General features: G+C 34.2%; 1 protein-coding gene across 5 annotated transcripts in view; it reads left to right on the top strand.

The window, feature by feature from the left end:
- USP53 (ubiquitin specific peptidase 53) overlaps window positions 1-19,635 on the top strand; it is a 75,540-nt gene extending 55,905 nt beyond the window's left edge. For all 5 annotated transcript variants that reach the window (XM_030915448.1, XM_010364864.2, XM_030915454.1 and 2 more), the window contains 5 exons: window positions 816-962; window positions 2,391-3,129; window positions 4,723-4,799; window positions 15,465-15,561; window positions 16,469-19,635. In XM_030915448.1, coding sequence (XP_030771308.1) covers window positions 816-962; window positions 2,391-3,129; window positions 4,723-4,799; window positions 15,465-15,561; window positions 16,469-17,342 — 1,934 coding nt within the window. In that variant the 3' untranslated portion in view covers window positions 17,343-19,635. The remainder of the gene's footprint in view (window positions 1-815; window positions 963-2,390; window positions 3,130-4,722; window positions 4,800-15,464; window positions 15,562-16,468) is intronic.
- Window positions 19,636-22,055: the final 2,420 nt, after the last annotated feature.

The raw sequence follows: 22,055 nt of genomic DNA on the forward strand, positions 1-22,055 counted from the left end.
CACAAGTCGAGTTCTGTAACTTGGGTTCAAAATGAGACTTCATGATACTGTGTACAGTTACAGTTTAGAAATACATGTAACTCTTGTGTGGATGTTCAGGATGATTTTGTAATCAACCTTTACATATATTAATGAAATAATGTGTAATCATAAAAGTAACTCATTTAATCAAGGGTAGTAACATTGAGAATTAACAGTTATCCACAAAAAACTAAAATAAAGGCTTTTAAAAAATTATTAAATATTAAATATTAAAAATTTTCCTTTCACAGATCATCGATACTCGTAGATCAAGGCATTTTATGTTTTTCAAAAGACACCTGGTTTTAAGCCCAGAAATAGTATATGTGTGTTTAAGAATAGAAGCATTGGAACCAGACAACTTGGGTTCATATTCCCGGTTCTCGACTTACAAACTTTGTGAACTTGGGCAAATTTCTAATTTCTCTCTGCCTCAGTTTCCTTACCCAAAATAGAGACAGTAATTGTACTTTGAAGAAGTAAATGAGTAACACATCTGGCAAATAGTGACCATTCAGTTACCTTTAGCTCTTATTATTTTAATGGCAGATCCCTTTCTTTTTTTATACTTGTTTTAGAGGCTATACTAGAAGTTCTAAAAGACAACATGCATCTCCAGTGTCAAGAAAAATCACATTTAGTTTTTAATCATAAAAATACCATTGTATACTATATATCTACATATCTATGCTTTTTAAAATTATATCTTAACATTTTTATATAGATCAAATTTTATTTTTATTGAGCAATTTGAAAAATGATCTGTATCATAGTAAGAATGATTTCTTTTACAGCTAAGTTAAGTCACATTGATCAAAGGGAAAAGATAAAAGACATTTCCAGAGAATGTGCTCTGAAAGCTATTGAACAGAAAAACTTACTTTCTTCACAAAGGAAAGATTTAGAGAAGGGACAAAGAAAAGATTTAGGACGACATAGAGGTAAGTTAAGATCTTGTACTATTGATTTTAAAAGGAGCTGCTAAAATCTTATTTTAAAACTGAATTTTATAACTTTAATTTCTGTATATGTTAAATATAAAAAATATATAAAATATATAAGTTAAATATATATATAATATAGAAATATAAAAATTATATATATTTCTGTATATGTATATATAAATTTATAATTTCTGTATATAGTTTATACATAGAAATTAAATTATATTAAAGTTATTTTTAATAACTTTATTTTTAAGAGGTGAGAGTTCACTCTTGTGCAGCCTAGAGTGCAGTGACACAATCATAGCTCTCTACAGCCTTGAACTCCTGGGCTCAAGCTATCCTCACATCTTAGCCTCCTGAGTAGCTAGGACTACAGACACATGCCACCACACCTGGCTAAATTTTAAAAAGTTATTTATAGAGATGGGGTCTTGCTGTGTTGCTCAGACTGGTCTTGAACTGCTGGCCTCAAACGATCCTTTTGCCTCAGGCTCCCAAAGTGCTGGGATTACAGCACTTTGTGTATATGTGTATATTTTATTAATGAGTAATTTAATACACCTATACTAAATCTAAATATGCAAAATATCCTGGTTCTTATTTAATTCTAACCTGGGATACTTGTATATGGGTTTCGATGTTTTAACTTACTTATAGATATAATTCACTCATGGCACATTCAAGTAATAAGGAAGTTTATAAATAAGTGAAGGGACTTCTTTTCTGGCAATCCCTGACTTTCCCTCTCTTTACTTAGTATTTCCATTTCCACATTATAAGCATGTCTCTTTATGGTTTTATGCTTTTTTCTTTATGGACAGAGCATAATTTAACTGATAGTGATAGACTTTACAGGCTGATTTAAGATTTTTTCTTCAGCAACATCTTTTTTCACACATAACTTTGTACATTTTTGCATATAGCCATAGTATAAAATTCCTTCAGAGGAATTGCTGGGTCAGGATATGTTTACTTTTAATTTTGACAGATGTGGCTCAGTTGCCCTCCTTAAAGACTGAACTAGTCTGCACTCCGACCAATAATGATTGGATGTCTGTTTGTTCACACTCTCAGCAGCAATTGGTTTAACAAACTTTTAAATCTTTACCAATATAAGAAATGGAAAGTATTTTTATGATTTTTGTTATGAGTGAGATAGAGTGCTTTTTTTTTAAAAAACTGCCTCAATTTTGATCTACCTTAGAGGTCATTTTTTAAAGTTTCTTTTATAAATACCCCTCATTAAGCATACATAAGGACTGGAAAAACACTTTTTAATCTCAAAGCAGTATGTGTTATGTACTTGCAATTACTATTTACCTAAAACTCTTTAACATTTTATCTCTAACAGGTATTTGCCTTGTGACTACAAGGTGACTCTGAGGAGTAATTCATGTGTATCTTTAATTTTTTTTTTTTAAGATTTGATTGATGAAGACCTTTCACATTTCCAATCTGGATCACCTCCTGCCCCAAATGGTTTTAGACAACATGGGAATCCACATCTATATCATAGTCAAGGAAAAGGATCATATAAACATGACCGAGTTGTACTGCAGAGTCGAGCTTCTGCACAAATAATAAGTTCAAGTAAATCCCAGATTCTTGCTCCAGGGGAGAAAATAACTGGCAAAGTTAAGAGCGACAATGGCACTGGATATGATACAGACAGCAGCCAAGATTCTAGGGATAGAGGAAACAGCTGTAATAGCAGCAGTAAAAGCCGCAACCGAGGTTGGAAACCTATGAGAGAAACATTAAATGTTGATAGTATTTTTAGTGAAAGTGAAAAAAGACAGCATAGTCCAAGACATAAACCAAATATCAGTAACAAGCCTAAATGTAGCAAGGATCAAAGTTTTAGTAATTGGCCGAAAGAGAATCCAAAGCAAAAAGGTTTAATGACCATATATGAAGATGAAATGAAGCAGGAAATAGGAAGCAGAAGTTCCCTTGAATCTAATGGAAAAGGAGAAGACAAAAATAAAGGCCTTGTAGAGGGTAAAGTGCATGGTGATAATTGGCAGATGCAAAGGACTGAGTCTGGATATGAAAGCAGTGATCACATCAGTAATGAATCTACTAATTTGGACTCACCTGTTATTGATGGAAATGGTACAGTAATGGATATCAGTGGTGTTAAAGAAACAGTATGCTTCAGGTAATGTAAAAGTTGAGTGAATCATTTTTCCATCACTATTCTTTCTTATTAATTGCATGAAGTAATTGTCGAAGTTTGGGGTCAATTAAATAGGATGGAAACAGCATGAGCTGTTTTAAAGAACTTTAAAAAGTTTGTTTGTTCTAAACAGAAGTATGTTTCTGTAAAGAAACCTAGGATATTGCAGTTTATTTGATATTTTAGATTTCCATTTTTAATAGTTATTTCCTGATTCCAAAAATAGCAGTTTTTTATTTTTAGAAAATTTGGAAAGTACTGAAGTTTATTATCATTGTTGTGTGACTGTCAACAATTGACTGGTTTTAAAGCACAGACTTCAATTGGTATCATCTCAGTCATTAAGTTGGTTGTTTAATTCTTCCATTTTTGGCTTGTGGGGAAGGAGTCTCGCTCTGTCGCCCAGGCTGGAGTGCAGTGGTGCAATCATGGGTCACTGCAACCTCCGCCTCCTGGGTTCAAGGGATTCTCCTGCCTTAGCTTCCCAAGCAGCTGGGACTACAGGCACACACCACCATGGCTGGCTAATTTTTGTATTTTTAGAGACGGGGTTTTGCCAGGCTGCTCTCGAACTCCCAATCTCAGGTGATCCACCTGCCTTGGCCTCACAAAGTGCTGGGATTAAAGGCCTGAGCCATTGTGCCTGGCCTGTTGTTTAATTCTTCAATTTATGTAATGTTTATAATCTCATCTCTAACATTTGTAACTCAGAACTGAAGCTAGTTTTTACTGTCACAACTCATTCTCATGGAATATAAAAAAATTCAGTCAAATAACTTTGTGTTCAATTAATTCTAAATACATTTATTATATTACTGTTTAATCCTTCTAACATGTGTTTGTTTGATATTAGCTGATATTTGACCACATTTGTTATTAAAAGGTAGATTTGCAAAAATCAACTGCTCATGTTTTATGAAAATGCTTGTTTCAATAAAGACTTAAGGAAAGGGCCAGGTGTGGTGACTCACACTTGTAATCACAGCACTTTGGGAGGCTGAGGCAGGAGGATTGCTTGAACCCAGGAGTTCAAGACCAGCCTGAGCAACATGGAAAGATCTCATCTCTATGAAAAAGTTTTAAAATATTAGGCAGGTATGGTGGCATATGCCTGTGGTCCCAGCTACTTGGGAGGCTGAGGTGGGAGGATCTTTTGAGCCCAGGAGGTTGAGGCTGCAGTGAACCATGTTTGTACCACTGCACTGCATCCTGGGGAAAAGAGCAAAAGGTTCTGGCAAAAAAAAAAAAAAAAAAAAAAAAAAAAAAAAGACTTAACAAGGTAATATTTTATAATTCTTCTTGGAATGGAGTAGCCTAGGGTAGTAGAAAGATCAGGACTTTATAACCAGATAGACTTAGATTTTAATTATTGGGCAAATTCATTTTACTTTTACAGTCTTTATCTTCTCTTGTAAAATAAAGATAACTACTTTTAAGCATTAAATAATGTACATTAAGCCCTAGAACAACACATGGCATATAATAAATGTTTTAACAAATTTTTTTTTCTTTTTTTAGAATAAACAAAGGCAGTCCATAATAACTGATGTGTTTAGTGTGTATTTTATTTTCTAGTGACCAGATTAAGACAAGCAACCTAAATAAAGAACATGGGGACTGTACCTCCCTTCAGAGCCAAAATCACTTAGAAGGTAAAAAGCTTATTTGAATATAATAGTTACTATAAAAAATAAATTATAATTTATTGTTTCCTATTATGATGTACCTAAGAGAAAACCCTATATGACTATAAAATGACTATGAACATTATTTTTAAATAACCCTAAAATATCAATAAACAAATTTTATTAATATATTATGTTTTAAATTATGTTTTAATCCAGTACACGTGGAAAGAAGGAAATCAGCATTCTTCTTTTTATATATATTGTTATACAAAAGAAAGCATGCTATACTTTCCACATTGGCTTCACAAAGTGTTAATAATGGTTTTGTATCTTTTTATTTGATTGGATAACTATTGCTTTTTAAGTTTGCAGCCTTTTTTAATGTGCTGTTTGGATATGTCTCTGATATTAAAGATAGCATTATTATTATTTTTTGATTTAGATGATGAAGTCTTTCAATTTTTTTTTAGTAGCAGTTTACATTTTAAGTGTCCACATTAGGGACCCTTGAACACGTTGCTTTTCATACTTGCCCTTAAAACTGTTATTTGAGACTCAAATAGGCAGGAGTATCTGTCTATGGTGGCTTATTAACACTTTACTTTTACTTAACAGAAGGTATATCTCTATATTTGCAAAGAAAAATGTCATGTTCTGATAGCTTAGAAACTGTCTGTAGACTGTTGGTCTTTCTGACTTTACCCACTACCTTTTATGCCTATGAGAAATAGGCATAAAAAGAGAATGGTCCATTGAGGTAAGAGAAAAGAAGATAAGAATGGTCCTGTTACTGGTAAGTTTATGAGTAATGATGAGGGAAGTTGAGAGCATTCATACTTGAAGGCTTTTAAACGATGGGAAAAGCTATGAGAAAAGGGGAAACTCTTATCAGGATAGGTAGGTTTTAGATTATGCAATGGTAGTATCTTCAAAATCTCAAGGTGTTAACTCAAGTTTGTTTCTTGCTCACAATACAAGTCCAGAGGTGGTCAGTGTAGTCTCTTCTTAGGAGTCACTCAGGATCCCAGGCTAAGGGGATATGGGTGAGGAGGAGATAAAGGAAGATATATTGTGGAGAATCACCTGCCAACTCTTAAAACTTCAAACCTGAAGTGACACATGCACTTCTACTTCTGTATCATTGACCAGAGTTAGTGTTCTAACCAGGCCTGATTTCAGAGAAGGTAGAAAACTGCAATTTTACAGGTGCTTGGAATTGAATAGAAGTATGTGTGTACAACTCTAATGACTGTCACAGTAGTTAAAAACAGATAGAAAGATTGATAAACAGCCTTCTGGAAAAGTTCCGTTTGGCAACAATAACTATGCAATGGTGTGGGATTATTATAGGCGATTTGTTAGCAACACATAACAGCCCAGAAGCAAAGAAAATTAGAAATTTGAATGTATACAGGATTCAGGGTTGCTACTGGGAGTATATACCTGAAGAATTTGGGGGAGAGAAGTCAAGGAAGATGATTAGCAAAGGAATTATTATGTTGCGATCAAAGACAATGTTTTCAAATTTTATAATTCAGAGGAGTAGAAGGGATATAATTTTTCACAATATAAAAGAGCAATGAACAGCAAATTTTAATGTTTTTTAGTCTTTATTATCCTTAAGGCTTTTGTGGGGATTATTTTTCAGTTTGCAGACAAAGAATGTGATTAAATGTTAAATTATTTTGTTTTCATCAAATGGTATACTATCAGAAGGAAACACTTATATTAAGGAAATAACCTTTCTTTCCCATATTAGAATGTCTTGCCTGATAAAATCTGATAAGTTTGGTAACCAAGTATTACAGGAAACAGTAAAGGGTTGGCCAGAAATCATAGCAAAAGTCAGTGAGATTGAACAATAACTGCAAGTTCAGTACTTGTTACAAAATGATACTTGCTTCCTGATAGTTATAAAAACACAAGATCGTAGAGATTTTGATGGTCAGAAGTACATTGCTATAAGAACTTTGCAGGAGTTTTCCTCATTTAATATGAAAGTGTGTGTGTGATGTACTTAAAAATGCTTTTTTTGTGATAACGTGTATAACTAAATTTACCATTCTAATTATTTTTAAGTGTACAGTTCAGTGGCATTAAGTATATTCACATTGTTGTGCAACGATTACTACCGTCCATCTCCAGAACTTTTTTATCTTCTCAAACTCAAGTTCCCTACCCATTAAACACCTCCTCATTCTCCCCTCCTTCCAGTCCTTGGCAATCACCATTCTACTTTTTGTCTCTGTGGATTGGACTATTTTAGGTATCTCATATAGGTGGAACCATATGATATTTCTCCTCTTGTGTGTGTGGGTTATTTCACTTAGCATGATGACTTCAAGCTTCATCCATGTCGTAGATGTATCAGAATCTCATTCCTTTTTGGACTGAGTAACATTCCATTGTATTATATATCACATGTTGTTTATGCATTCATCTGTAAGTGGATATGTGGGTTGTTATTATCCTTTGGGTATTGTGAATAATGCTGCAATGAATATTAGTGTGCAAATGTCTGTTTGAGTTCCTACTTTGAAGTGTTTTGAATATATACCCAAAAGTGCAGTTGCTGGGTCCTGTGGTATATGTTTAATGTTTTCAAGAACTGCTGTACTATTTTTATAGCAGCTGCACCATTTTACATTCCCACCAGCAGTGCATAAGGACTCCAGTCTCTCCATATCCTCACTAGCACTTGTTATTTTCTGTTTTAATAGGTATTGTATTGTGTTTTTGTGTAACCCATTCTTTATTTAACTAAATAAATTATACTAAAGTTATTTCTGATTTCATAAACTTTCTACTTCAAAGCCTACCATGGTTCTCTAAGCCAGTCTTTGACTTGAGAACATCTGTTTGTGTTGTACCTTGTGGTATTATGTATTCCCTTCCCCCAGTCTGGGACTGAGAATATGTGGAAAAGTGATACAGGAATTTTTCCCCCAAATTAAAAACTTGCTGTGCATGGTTTTTTCCCCCCACAAGGGACAATTTGTTATAATTTTGTGACTATATATGATTTTCTTGGTCATTCCTATTTCTTATTTATAAAATGGGGGCACACTTACATTACTGAACTGTAGAATCATTTTATATCAATAGCTAAAAGACTTAAAATTCAAAGAGCCTTAGAAATTTCTTATTTTCATATTTTCTTGACATTTTGTTAATTTTTAATATTAGTCTATGCAAGTATATTTAATGGTAGAGGACCAAAATCTATAATAATGTTGCTGTTATTTCTGCTTTTTTTCCCATTAATAGAGATATTCTATAGGCTTGTCTGCCTATGTCATGATGAATTCTGCTGCAAAAATCCATCCCTACACTGCCTAAATCTGTTACATTTGGGAACATTGTTTAAATTGCCACAATGCCATTTGGAATGTTTTAGCCCCCTTTTTAAAATCGAATTGTAGTGGAGGGATTTCACACGTCTTAAATTACATTCAGGACAGAAGAAATGATTTCTTCTTACAAAAATGATTTCTTCTGATAAAAAGTATGTTTTATACTTTTTAAATCTTTCAACTTTTCTGAATTTCAAAAATTTATTTCCAAGTAAAAAGCTAAAAGATTACAGTAGACTAATGGTTGCACAGCAATGTGGATGCACTTAATACCACTGAACTGTGTACACTTAAAAATAGTTCAAATGATAAATTTTGTTATGTATATTTTACCACAATAAAAAGAAAACCCTTTAAGTGTATTACATACTTTTTCATATTAACTGAGGACACCTATTGCAAAATTCTTAGAACAACGTGTTTTGACCATGAAAATCTCTATGACCTTATGTTTTTATAACAGGAAGCAAGAGAAGTAAAGAAATGAATTTTTGTCTGTCTTTCCAAACCTTTGCTGTGAATAGCATACCTGGAGGAGAAAATGAAACTAAGTGCTTAGTTTGCATTTTGTTTGTTTTCAAGTGGACATGCTTGGTATTTATATTGCAGAAGATAAGGAACTAATGATGTGCAGGGAGAGAAAGGCATAAAGAATAGAACAGAACAGTAATTGATGGAGTAAGACCCTTGAGGTAGAGTGAGAAGGAAACAAGGTAGAGACAGGATTTGAATGAAAAGGATGGTAGCTTTTCTGTGATGAAGGAGAGAAAGATGAGAGCAGATATTGATTAGTGTGTATTTGTGTTAGGTAGAACAGTTGAAGTGTTTATACCTAATGGACTTTCTTTTTTCTATGAGGTGCGGTTATCTACTGAGATAAGTACATAGTAGGTTAGGATATTTACAGATCATATGTAACAGATCACAAAAGAATTCAACAACTTTTGCCAATTGCTTCCGGAGTCTGCAATACTTGGCTTAACCTCAGTTGATCCTAGAAGTCGGGATTAGTTAATGCTGAAAGTCATGATCTGGGACTTAACAAATAAGAGTGAAAGAAGTTAATTAGTGGTTTAAAAAATCTGTTAAGTCCCTTATTTCTTCTTGTGCAAATAGTCTGTACCTCTCCCTTCTTAAGTGAAATATACTGTCCTTAATGTTGTTACATCCTAGAATTAAGTCAATAAAAAATTTTGTCAGAAGTATTTGTACATTTCTCTAAGAGGTTTTTGGCAAACTACAGAGTTTGTTCATTTAAGATAAATACATTTGAAAGTGTATTTAGAGAAAGAAGTACTTTTGTCAGCCGATTTTTTTTTCTATGCATATTAAACATTTTTTCTCTAAGAATTCACAAACTGGTAACACATAATCTTTTCTCTTGCTGTGGCCTACGCAAGACCACCAAATGGCTACCTATGTACTTTTTTGAAACTAAACTTCTGGGATTGAAATTTACTTTGTAGCAAAATAGCAATATTTGCTCTTCCTTTAAATTATAATCCCAGTACGAAAAGCAGGTATTGATTCCTGCTTATTTATTTTGTAAAATCCCCAAATTTAGGTTTCAGATAGTATAGATTATTACTACATATTAAAGTATCTCTCTACTCCTTTTAGTATGTGGTAAATGTAGCCATAAATATTTATCTAAAGTTTTCTGATTTTTCTAAAATATTCAAATTTATTTCAAATATATTTTTATTGTAAATTCAGTCATCGATTTGATTATTGCTGTTGAATGTTTAGGGTTTGTAAATGTAGTATTACCATTATATTCTGAAATCTCATACAAGAGTGAAGATTACATTGTCTATGCCAGCAGTTTGGTTTTATTGCTATATATATATATGTGTGTGTGTGTGTGTGTGTGTGTGTCTATTTTAAATGTAGGTCATTTTTTTTCAAATGAAATATGTATTTTGATTTCTTGAATACTCTGCTTTGGGTTTTTTTATGTATACAGAATCAAAATGGGCATTATTAAAATTTCTTGCCTTGATACTGAGGGTTTTTTTTTCTGTGTCAAAGTGTTAAAATTGAACTGTCTTAGATTTGTGAATAACCTGGAGCCAAAATTCCTCACAAAGACACATGGATGTCTATGTCAGCAGAAGAGAAAAATAACATATCTATTTTTAAGTTAGTTGGAATTCTGAAGTCGAACCACTTTGTTGAATGCCTGCCACAGTGATATTAAAATTTCAAACATGCTAATAAAACCTCTGCTGCCTCCTGCTGCCCATTGTGTGAATAATTTATAAAAGTAAAGAATTACTTAAGAACTAAATAAACTTCTTTCTTGTTTTGTGAACATTAAACTTGAAATTATGAATTGGCAAATAAATTATGAATTGGCTAATAGTATGAAGTTAAAAATCACACTGGGTAGCAAATTACAATTACAACTCAAAAATTAAGCTTTAAACATTGACAAATTATTGAGGTTCTTTTTGACATCTTATTTCTTGTCACACTTTTTAAAATCAAAATAGCTGTTGAAAAGACTGGCAGAGTTTTTGAGCCTCAGGCAGTGTGTCAGGCTTACCTACAGTGATTTTCTTAAACGTGAAAAATAATATATTCCTTCTAGAGAGACTCTGGGATAAATTTTACTGCTTTTTTTTTTTTTTTTTTTTTTTTTTTTTGAGACGGAGTCTCGCTCTGTCGCCCGGGCTGGAGTGCAGTGGCCGGATCTCAGCTCACTGCAAGCTCCGCCTCCCGGGTTTACGCCATTCTCCTGCCTCAGCCTCCCGAGTAGCTGGGACTACAGGCGCCCGCCACCTCGCCCGGCTAGTTTTTTGTATTTTTTAGTAGAGACGGGGTTTCACCGTGTTAGCCAGGATGGTCTCGATCTCCTGACCTCGTGATCCGCCCATCTCGGCCTCCCAAAGTGCTGGGATTACAGGCTTGAGCCACCGCGCCCGGCCATTTTACTGCTTTTTAAAAGTGTTACGAGTATAGCACTTATAGACTTGAGATAAGTGAGAGGGAAAGATAAGATTTTCTCAATTCATACTTAACTTTTCCTGCACCACTGAGTTGGGAACATGATGGGCAGGATGGAGGTGACTTTAAAAAAGTAAAACAGTGTGTTTTTGAGGCAATTGTTTATTCTGCAGACCTTCATTTGAATGTCTTTTGTGTGCTAGATACTGTGCCAACTTCTGGGGAAATTTTTTTTTTTTTTTTTAAAGGCACATATATAATCAGAGCGCTTACTGCAGTTTAGTGGAAGTAAAAGTGTTAAATCTTAAATCAATGCCAGACTTATAGTTCCTCTCATTCTACCATCTTAAGTTTTTATTATTTACTATATGAGCTATATTGGCATAGAGGGTATTAAATTCTCATGTATATTAAATGACTCTTTCTTGGAAATTGCTTCCAAGATTTAACTTGCAGAGCTTGATCATAATCAAATATAGATTCTTTTCCCCTTATAGGGCAATACCCAAAAAATATCTAAGATAAATAACACTTATTGTTTAAAAAATAAAATTACTGCTTTAATAACTTTGATTTGTTTTCTTTGCAGCTTTCATAGATTTGGTGTACGGTAAAGTAGAAGCAGGAGAATGAGAGGAAAATGAGATGAATGAACATGATGAAAATGTCAACTAAAAATACAGGAGAATGCAGAAAAACTTACTAGAAATGTAACAGAAGTGTAGACAATTAATTGACAGTTCATGCTAGTGCCATATATTTTGCTATCTTCTATGGGCATCAGCATGTTATTTGATGTTCACACTAGTAGCCTAGTTTCATCAGAAGGAGATTTAGTATAATGACTTTGTATATTAATGGCATAGCGCAGTGGCACGAGCACTAGCTTTAGAGTGAACCCTGGATTGGTTTAAATGCTCCTACTTACCAGATATATAGAATATTGGTGAGGTCACTTAACTTCCCTGAGCCTAAGTTTCCTCAAGTGTGAAAAGGGGAATTGTTTCACAGAACAGTTGTGACTGATGTTTTAAAAGACAACTGTTACCAACTAGAACAGTAGTTTTCAAACTTTTGGGCCTCAGATATCTTTATAATCTTAGAAAAGGATTTATGACCTAAAAGAGCTTTTGTTTCTATAGGTTATGTCTATCAGCATTTGCTAAATGAGGCACTAAAATTGAAACTTTCAAAATATTTATTCATTTAAAGAAATAATAAACCCAGTACATGCTAACACAAATAACATTTTTAAATGAAAATTAACTATTGAAAACAAAAATTTAGTGAGACGAATGGCATTGTTTTATGCTTTCAAATCTCAGTTAATGCCTGGCTTCATATAAGATGGCTGGATTCTTGTTTTGGCATTCAGACTGTTGTGATGTTTTCATGTATGAAGAAAGCCCATTTACACACAGATAATACAGCTGGAAATGGGAATATTTTAATAGCTTTTCTTAAAAATTGTGGATATTCTTCTTTGACACTACACCAAGTAGTAGTTTCTTTAATGCAGTGTGAAATCTGAAACCAAAGTATTTAACTTTTCATCCTCCATTACATTAAAATACATTAGTTTGTCTCACACTTTGAATGGATATTTTACTCATGCATGATTTTGTAACATCCATGTATGGTCATTTAAAAAATAGTGGTTTGCGGCTCGGCACGGTGGCTGACACCTGTAATCCCAGCCCTTTGGGAGGTCGACACAGGCGGATCACCTGAGGTTTGGAGTTCGAGACCAGCCTGACCAATTTGGAGAAACCCCGTCTCTACTAAAAATACAAAAAATTAGCCGGGCGTGGTGGCGCATGCCTGAAATCCCAGCTACCCAGGAGGCTGAGGCAGGACTGTTGCTTGAGCCTGGGAGGCGGAGGTTGCAGTGAGCCGAGATCGCACCATTGCACTACAACCTGGGCAACAAGAGCAAAACTCTGTCTCAAAAAAACCCAAAAAAACAACAAAAAAAAACTGGTTTGCTAAGTTATGCAGGGCTTCCAAGTGTTGATACATTTCACTAATATCTTTCTAAAAACTATTTTTGTTAGTATCACCATAGATACTAGCAGAAAGTCTTTGTAAGTATTGGGAAGTTGCGAAACTCGTGGTGGATATAAGTTTTCCAGAATTCTTACTTTTCAAAGCCTGAATTTTATCATTGGTAATAAATATTGCCAGTTGTTTTCCATGAATTGACAGGTTCACTTATTTTTAAGAAAAGGTCTGCCAGTACCCAAGTCTGAATAACCAAAGTTTGGTATCTTTTCAGGTAAAAATGGTGTTCTGTGAAAAACCAGCTAAATTCAGCTGACAGCTCAGACAATCTTATAAATGCTTTTTCTTGAAACTGCTGTCATGCTTGGTATTACCACAGCAAAAGTGCTTTATGCATAGTTCCCATTTCCTCATATAGAATAATAAAAAGATGTGCAAATGAAATAAATTAATAAAATAATTGTTACTGTTTTATCAAGCATTCTTTGAGTAAAACTGGCTTAAAAAAAAAAACACAGTATATGGCAGTGAAGAATACGGTTAGTACAGTTTAGTGTTACTGCCTTGAATTATGCTAACAGTTTTATCCATTATTGTTTTTGCACCATCAGTGTAAATGGCAACACAGTCAAAAAGAAAAGTAACATCTTAATATTATCATGAAAATAGTTTGACTTCATAGACCCCCTGAAAGGGTCTCGGGGACCTCCAGGGGTCCAAGGCCACACTTCGAGAATTGCTGAACTAGAATAATCTTAAGACTTGGTACATATTGGGTATTCCATAAACTAGCTATCATCATTGTGGTGGTACATGACTAAAATAATTTTATACAGTTTTCTACTTCTCATTTCTACGATAAGCGGGTGATGATGTTCACAAAGTAATTAAAGATACTTTTGTGCTTTGTTGATACATCGGTGGTTGTGACTTTTCTATCAGTATATTGGTGCCCCAGGCCTCTTGTGCCTTAGTAAAGGAAAAAGCTCCCTGTAGACCTTCAGGTTCTCAGATATAAAGCACCTGCTGTCCCATAAGGGGGAATCAAAAACTGAGATGGTCTCAGATAAACTCCTGTACAAATCCAAATGTCTTAATTTCCTTTTCTTCATCTCTACCTTTTAAAATAATTTTTAGTTTTCAGGGTTTTGTTTGTTCAGTTGGGCCTACTTTATCTGTAGTCTGGACATTAATTTCATTTAATTATATTAAAGATTAGAGGGCAATAGCTGGTTAAGGTCATGTTTTGTAGAGAGAAATCCAAATGTAGATAATGTTTTACTCTGAACATTAATATTGTTAAAGACTCTCCAGTGAATTCTTCTAGAATCGTTCAGAGGGAAATAGATCTGCTGTATTTTATTTGGTGCTATATTGACCTTTAGGCACTAATCAAGAGCTAGCTATAATTACAGAGAGAAAATGGTTAATTTGGTATATGAAATCTTACCATGTAGCAGGCTTGGAAGTATAAACACACTTGGAAGTAACAAAAGTCACACTGTAACTTATTAGTATAACTTTTTTCATAAGACGTCATTAAAATTAAATTCAAAAACTATTTGGTGCCTATTAAATGTCAGAACCAGGGGAGAAGTTAAGTATCAATTATTAGGAAGCATTATGGCATCATGATAGTTAAGAGCACTGACTTTTGAGTCATAAAGATCTAATTCTGTAGTATATAGATATATATACTTAACATTTCTAAGTCACTGTTTTCTCATCTGTAACATCAAGTTGATAGTCATTTCTTATTAAGGTTATTGTAAAGATTAAATGAAATATTCATTCTCACAACTTGAGTAAGCAGTCAATAAATGGTAGCTAATTAGTAGTGGTATATTTTATATGCTGTCATAATAACCTCCTACCAATTTTAATTAAGTTTAAATTCCTAATATTCCCATGAGGTAGGTAAAATGGATTATCATTATCACATTATATAAGTGAGGGAACTGAAATTTTAAGAAGTTAAGAGGCTTGTTTACCTACCCATAATTAGTGAGTCCAAACTTCAACTCAAGCCAACAATGTTCAAATGCAGGGTTTTTTCACTGTTAACACTTGGTCATAAAGATCTTGTCTCAAGTAACAGGGGAAACACATACACCGATCTGCATGACCCAGCAGGAATAGCACTGTTCTGTCACGGATGACACCCTCAAGTGATGATAAACTGAAGAAATTTTGCATAAAGCATTAAAAAAAGAACTGTTATTTTGAATTGAGTCTTCAAGAATTCATTTTTTTTTAATTGGAAGAGATTACCTGTTTATAGAAAGCTTTATGTAAATACAGAAAAGTATAAATGAAATAAATTCTGTAAGATAATTTAAATAATTTTGTTTTCCTCATCTCTTCTCCCCACCCCACCCAACCCTAGGCTTTAGAAAAGAACTCAGGAATTTGGAAGCAGACTATAAATCTCACGAATTCCACCCAGAATCACATTTACAAATAAAAAATAATTTGATAAAAAGGTAACCATAATTTTTTTCTCTAAATACATTATAGGCACATTGTTTATCAGAAGGGCATAAATACATATTATTACTTTGAAAGCAATGGGTCTACAGTATTAAGATGCCTTTCTTATTGGAAATCGTTAATAGAATGTGGATCTAAGGATAGAGAGCTTACAAAGTACCAGGTACAGTATCTGATTATCTGTTTCAATCCTCACAGCATTCTTATGAGGTAGGTGATATTTTCCAAGAGAAAATTTGAAGCTTAGTTTATAGTATCATTAACCCTCACCTTAGAAAATAACTATTACCTAAAGGTAATCTTGATTAAATTATTTTAAACTAGTATACAGCCAGGTGTGATATGGTGGTACATGTCTGTAATCCTAGCTACTGAGGAGGCTGAGGCAGCAGGATCACTTGAGGCCAGTTTAAAGCCATCCTAGGCAACATAGCAAGACCCTCACCATAGCAAAATAAAGTAATATACTATACTACTAAATATCAAAATTTAAGTACTTCTACCTCTGTTGCCTTTAAAGTTCGGAATGTTGGTGGGGAGATGTTTTAGGGTACTGTTTGACTGTTAATACTTTCCTCAAATTCTATATATTGCTACAGATAAATGTAATTTTAGTGTTTTAAGTTGAAGTGAGTTTTTAAAATTATATTTCTAATTATTAGAAATGGGATTCTGGTAATGATGGCTGTTTCTGGTAAACAAATATTCTGACATAAAGAGTTTGGATTTGGAGAGAGTTGAAAATGTTAATGGTTGCAAACGTCTTTCCATTTTTGTGGTTTTGTTGTAAAAATAATATAAACTGTATTTTGGGAAAATCAAACTACAAAATGTTTTTTTCCCCTAGTTTCACATATTTGCATAGGATGTTCTAGCTTTGTTTTTATTTTCATATTTCAGATCACATGTACATGAAAACAATGGAAAGTTATTTCCTTCATCCAGTCTACAAATACCCAAGGACCATAATGCAAGAGAATATGTGCACCAGTCAGATGAACAGAAACTTGAAAAACAAAATGAATGCAAATTTTCTGAGTGGCTTAATATAGAAAATTCTGAGAGAACAGGTTTGCCGTTTCGCGTTGATAACTCCGCTTCTGGGAAGAGAGTGAACAGTAATGAACCATCTTCATTATGGTCTTCACACCTAAGAACTGTTGGGTTAAAGCCAGCAACTGCTCCTCTAATCCTGCAGCAAAATATCATGGATCAATGTTACTTTGAGAACTCTGTATCCACAGAATGTATAATTCAGTCAGCCGGTAGATCTGATGGGTGTCAGATGCCAAAACTTTTTTGCCAGAATCCACCACCCCCTTTGCCACCAAAGAAATACGCTATAACCACTGTGCCACAGTCAGAGAAAAGCGAATCTCCACCTGATGTCAAACTTACGGAGGTGTTTAAAGCTACCTCTCATCTTCCGAAGCACAGTTTAAGTACAGCTTCAGAACCAAGTTTAGAAATGAGTACACATGTGAATGATGAAAGACATAAAGAAACATTTCAACTGAGAGAGTGTTTTGGCAACACACCAAACTGCCCGTCCAAGTCCCCAACTAATGATTTTCAGGCAAACTCAGGTGCCGTTGATGGATTTTGCCAACCAGAACTAGACTCTATTTCTACCTGTCCAAATGAGACAGTTTCCTTAACCACCTATTTTTCAGTTGATAGCTGCATGACAGATACATATAGATTGAAATACCATCAGAGGCCCAAGCTCGCTTTTCCAGAGAGCAGTGGCTTTTGTAATAATTCATTATCTTAGAGTGAAAAAGGACTAGGACCTGTGTTACAAAATAATCTTGGTTCAAGCTGCCCTTCTGAACAAAGATATAAACTTAGCATACATTCTAATAGATAACTGGTAAAATTGACCAACTTTTACTTCTCAGAGGCCATTTAAATATAATAGGAACCTACTGACCAAACCTAGTGATACATAAAATTAAAGCCCCTAGCATTTTTAAAGTTGTTAGTCACTATACATATGTACGTGTATATGTGTATACACATATCTAATTTTATGATCAGTTTATTAGATATTTAAGAAATTCCCTTTGCATAGTCTTGGCATGCCGCGAAAAATAGAAAATCAGGGAGATATAATAATTCATTTGTTATATGCTATAGTTGAATAAAAATTACATTTGTCCCCCTATTTTGTGGCCAGTAGACTGGGAAGCATTAAACTAACCAGTACTCATGTATGGAGATTATAAACTATGCTAACTGAAAAGTACCAGGTGATACATAGCCTGGTACTTTTTTGTCAAAGAATTGCTTTATGAAGAAGCACTTTCTAATGGGTAACCAGAAAAGGGCTTCACCCATTTGTTTTTGACTTCTATGATAGTCACTGCATATGATCCCTTTAAGTGTCTTTAAAAAAATGACTTGTGAATTTGATAGCATTTGGGGAAAGAAAAGCCTTATATGATTAACAATTTGTAAATTTTCAAGATCAGATGAAATTTAATTTTGCTCCTAGAACTTTTGTCTTCAGAGTATCTACCTAAATTAGGCCTTTGACTATTACAGGTATTCATAAATACTACTTTAGCCATGTAAATTAAAAAGTTAAAATACTTAAACTTTAGTATATTTATTTATCTTGTTACTCTTTTTTCTAATTTTGTGTGAAATATGAAAGATCTTTATTTTGGTTTGGTTTACTTTGGGCTGTTAACCACCAGTGTTAGGAATTAATGTAGGGCCCCCACTGGGTATGTCACTGTCATTGCCTACATTTTCTTTGCTGTAATATTACCTGCTTATAGGTTGTCAATCCATTTTATCTGAATTTGAAAATCTATCTAGGTTTCCAGATTAAATTTCTACCTTTCATATAGAGTTCAATTTTAATAAAATGTTTAATTGAAGCATCCTTCCCTTTTATCTACTTTGAACAAATAGTAATTTTACCCGGGCTTTGAAAATTAAAGGAATTTTTATTATTATGGTAACCTTACGAGTAAAAATAAGTTACTTTAATTGCCTTATTTCATTAGTTGTCATTTTATTTTGTACTATGCTGGTAAACTAATTGTGGTTTAGAATAGTTTTATGTTCACTCCAGATAACTGAGAAACAGAACTAAAGTTTTCCTTACATTCCTAAATGGATAAACCTCATAAATATAATTCAGTAAACTAGTAAATGTAGCCACTTGACTGATTCCGTAAATCGTGTTAAAACATTCTAAAATGTTGTAAATAATTTAATGTGAATACTGTTAGATAAACAGAAAATAATTGCTTATAAAAGTCTAAAAGTTTAACCAGTTACCAAGTCGTGGCCCAATTTTATCTACTACCTATAGTTTTTACTAGCCTTAAGTATAATAGTGAGTGATCATTACTTTATATTCTCGTAAGTTAGAAATACTTGAATGCCAAATTAATTTTATCGTTTAAGAAAACTTATTTTTAACATAATTTTTAGTATGGAGGGTTTGTAAATAAAGTTTGTAAACCTGTATTTGAAATACCAAAGTTTTTACTGCTTTTTTTTAACACTGTAAAATACTAGAAAAATGGGCTTCAAGTTTTTTTAATGGCTGTCAGAAAGTTTGTGTAGTTTTTTTTTTTTTTCTATTTGGTTAAGATGTGAGTTGGAAATGTATGATCTGAAACATTTAAACTAATTTTTGTGTTTAACAGCAGTTTCAGAGATTTGTCTTTTCAACTCAGTTGAGTTGTAGACATCAAATAGAAATGTCCAGTTTTGCCTCTTTTAAGTACTGTCCAGTTGAAACCTCCTGACTCATGTACTGCTACACAAACTAGAAACTGACCATTTATTTTTATGTTGATTCAACACTCCAAATACAGATCGATACACATATATTAATCATTTTATTTCATGTAAAATTTTTACATCTAGGGTGCCTATTTATTTTTATAGATGTTTTCATTCAGATATAAGCTCATTATAACTTTGTAAATAATTCAGCCAACAGTTGTAATGTTTAAAATACTTACCTTCACAATGTTCTATTTTCATGTGAAATCAATTTCTTCTCATCCAAAAAAATTTTAAGATAAACTGATTTTTAAGTTGATATGATTGGACTTCTCTTTGCATTCATGAACTGTGCGTCACCCTCCCCCCAACATGGATTACTATGGGTTAAGTCACAGATACTTGGAATTTCACTGATCATGAAATGTTATCTATCACAGGAGAGATCCTAAGAGTTAAACTCCAGCAGGGTCTAAAGCACAGCTCCTTAGGAAAGGAGTTGGCAAACTTTCTATAAAGATAGAAAATAATTTTGGCTTTGTGGATCATAATATTTCTGTAACAACTACTCAGCTCTGCCTTTGTAATGTGAAAGCAGCCATAAACAATATGTAAATGAATGAGCATGGCTGTTTTCCAGTAAAACTTTGTCAACATAGAAATCCAGATTGCATATAACTTTCATGTCATGAAAGTCTTTTTTTTTTTCCCCCAATCATTTTAAAATGTAAAAAATATTCTTAGCTCACAGGCTGAAGTCTCCAAATGTACTCCCATGCCACTTATGGACTCAGTATTTGCAGCTCTTTACATCCTGAAACGTTCAGGTTAAGCCCCCTAAAAACTATCCCTTGCAACTGCTAATAAGCCAGTTCATTTCAAAAGGAACTACTAAAACAATCATTTCACTTATATAAAATGGTGTGAATTTACAAAAGAATTTATCAGAGTCGGCCGGGCGCGGTGGCTCAAGCCTGTAATCCCAGCACTTTGGGAGGCCGAGGCGGGTGGATCACGAGGTCAGGAGATCAAGACCCTCCTGGCTAACACGGTGACACCCCGTCTCTACTAAAAATACAAAAAACTAGCCGGGCGCGGTGGCGGGCGCCTGTAGTCCCAGCTACTCGGAGGCTGAGGCGGGAGAATGGCGGGAACCCGGGAGGCGGAGCTTGCAGTGAGCCGAGATCGCGCCACTGCACTCCAGCCTGGGCGACACAGTGAGATTCCGTCTCAAAAAAAAAAAAAAAAAAAAAAAAAAAAAAGAATTTATCAGTCAAGTCACATTGATTTTCTTTTGATGTCTTTTTTTTATGTTTTGTTAGCAAGTTTGCAACTTCTTGGTGTTCCATTTATCCACTCCTTAAAAGTCTTCAAACTGAGGGTAATGTAAGCAGTCACTATACTTGCTATGGCACAGTTTAATCCTAGGTACAATTTCTTATATATAGGAAAGATTCAACCTTCATACTGCCACCAATTTTAAAAATTTAAAAAACTGCCAATTACAGTCACGTCATATTACTAAGTCAGGGTTCTCCATAGAAAGAGAATCAACAGGATATATATAGAGAGACATATAGAAATAAATATATTATGAGGGATTGGCTCACATGATTATGGAGGCTGAGAAGTCCCACCATCTGCTGTCTGCAGACAGTAAGCCCAGGAAAGCCAATGGTGTAGTTCCAGTCCAAGTCCAAAGGTCTGAGAACCAAGGGGCCCTGCTCCATGTCTGAAAGCCAGAGAATCAGGAGAACCAATGTCCAAGGATAGAACATGGATGTCCCAGTTCAAGCAGAGAGAAGACAGAATTTGCCCTTCCTCTGCCTTTTTATTCCAGCCAGGCCCTCACGGGATTGGATGATGCCCACCCACGGTGGAGTGGATGGCTCTTTTTTATTCGATCTATTGATTCAAATGCTAATCTCTTCTGCAAACACCCTCATGGACAAACCCAGAAATCTGGGCATCTTCTAGCATAATCAAGATGACACATAAAATTAACCTTCACACCAAGATCTCTCCATCTTCACTATACTAGAATACCTGGTAGTTGTGGTAGTAGGCTGATTTTAGGCTCAAAAAGACAGTATGGATTATGATCGGAAGTCTGTGTGTGACCTAACAGTAAACTATGTGAGAACTGTTAATCACCTCACAATCTCACCACCAGGTAATTTGTTACAACAAAACCAAACTCAGCTATATAAGTAAACACTTACTAGACGAAACCATTAGCAAGCAGTGCAGAAACAGTTCACACAACTGATTTGATAAACTCAGTGAAATCCCAGTTCTGTGTTCCCACAGTTGTTTCAACCATACCTTCCATAGATGGTTCTCTTTAGGTTGATGCAGCAACAGCTTAAAGGCATGATTGCTAACTTTATACTCAGGAATTATATTCCAGACTTGACTAACTCTAAGAACCATTTTGAAACGTAGGAAGATAAACAGAGTTTACCAGATCTTATTCCCTGTTTAAAAGGGAAGGGAATATTCTCAAAATATTTAAGACAATGTATATATACTGAATGCAACTAATTTAAACAAGAGACTACTTTTACCATTCCTCATGTAAAGCCTTTAGGGCTAACAGGAATATTTTCTTTTTGAGACAGGGTCTCTGTTGCCCAGGTTGGAGTGCAGTGGCCCCATCTTGGCTCACTGCAACCTCCACCTCCTGGATTCAAGCAATTCTTATGTCTCAGCCTCCCGAGTAGCTGGAACTACAGGT

The sequence above is a fragment of the Rhinopithecus roxellana genome, chromosome 2 (genome assembly GCF_007565055.1).
Source record: "Rhinopithecus roxellana isolate Shanxi Qingling chromosome 2, ASM756505v1, whole genome shotgun sequence".
Classification (NCBI taxonomy): domain Eukaryota; kingdom Metazoa; phylum Chordata; class Mammalia; order Primates; family Cercopithecidae; genus Rhinopithecus; species Rhinopithecus roxellana.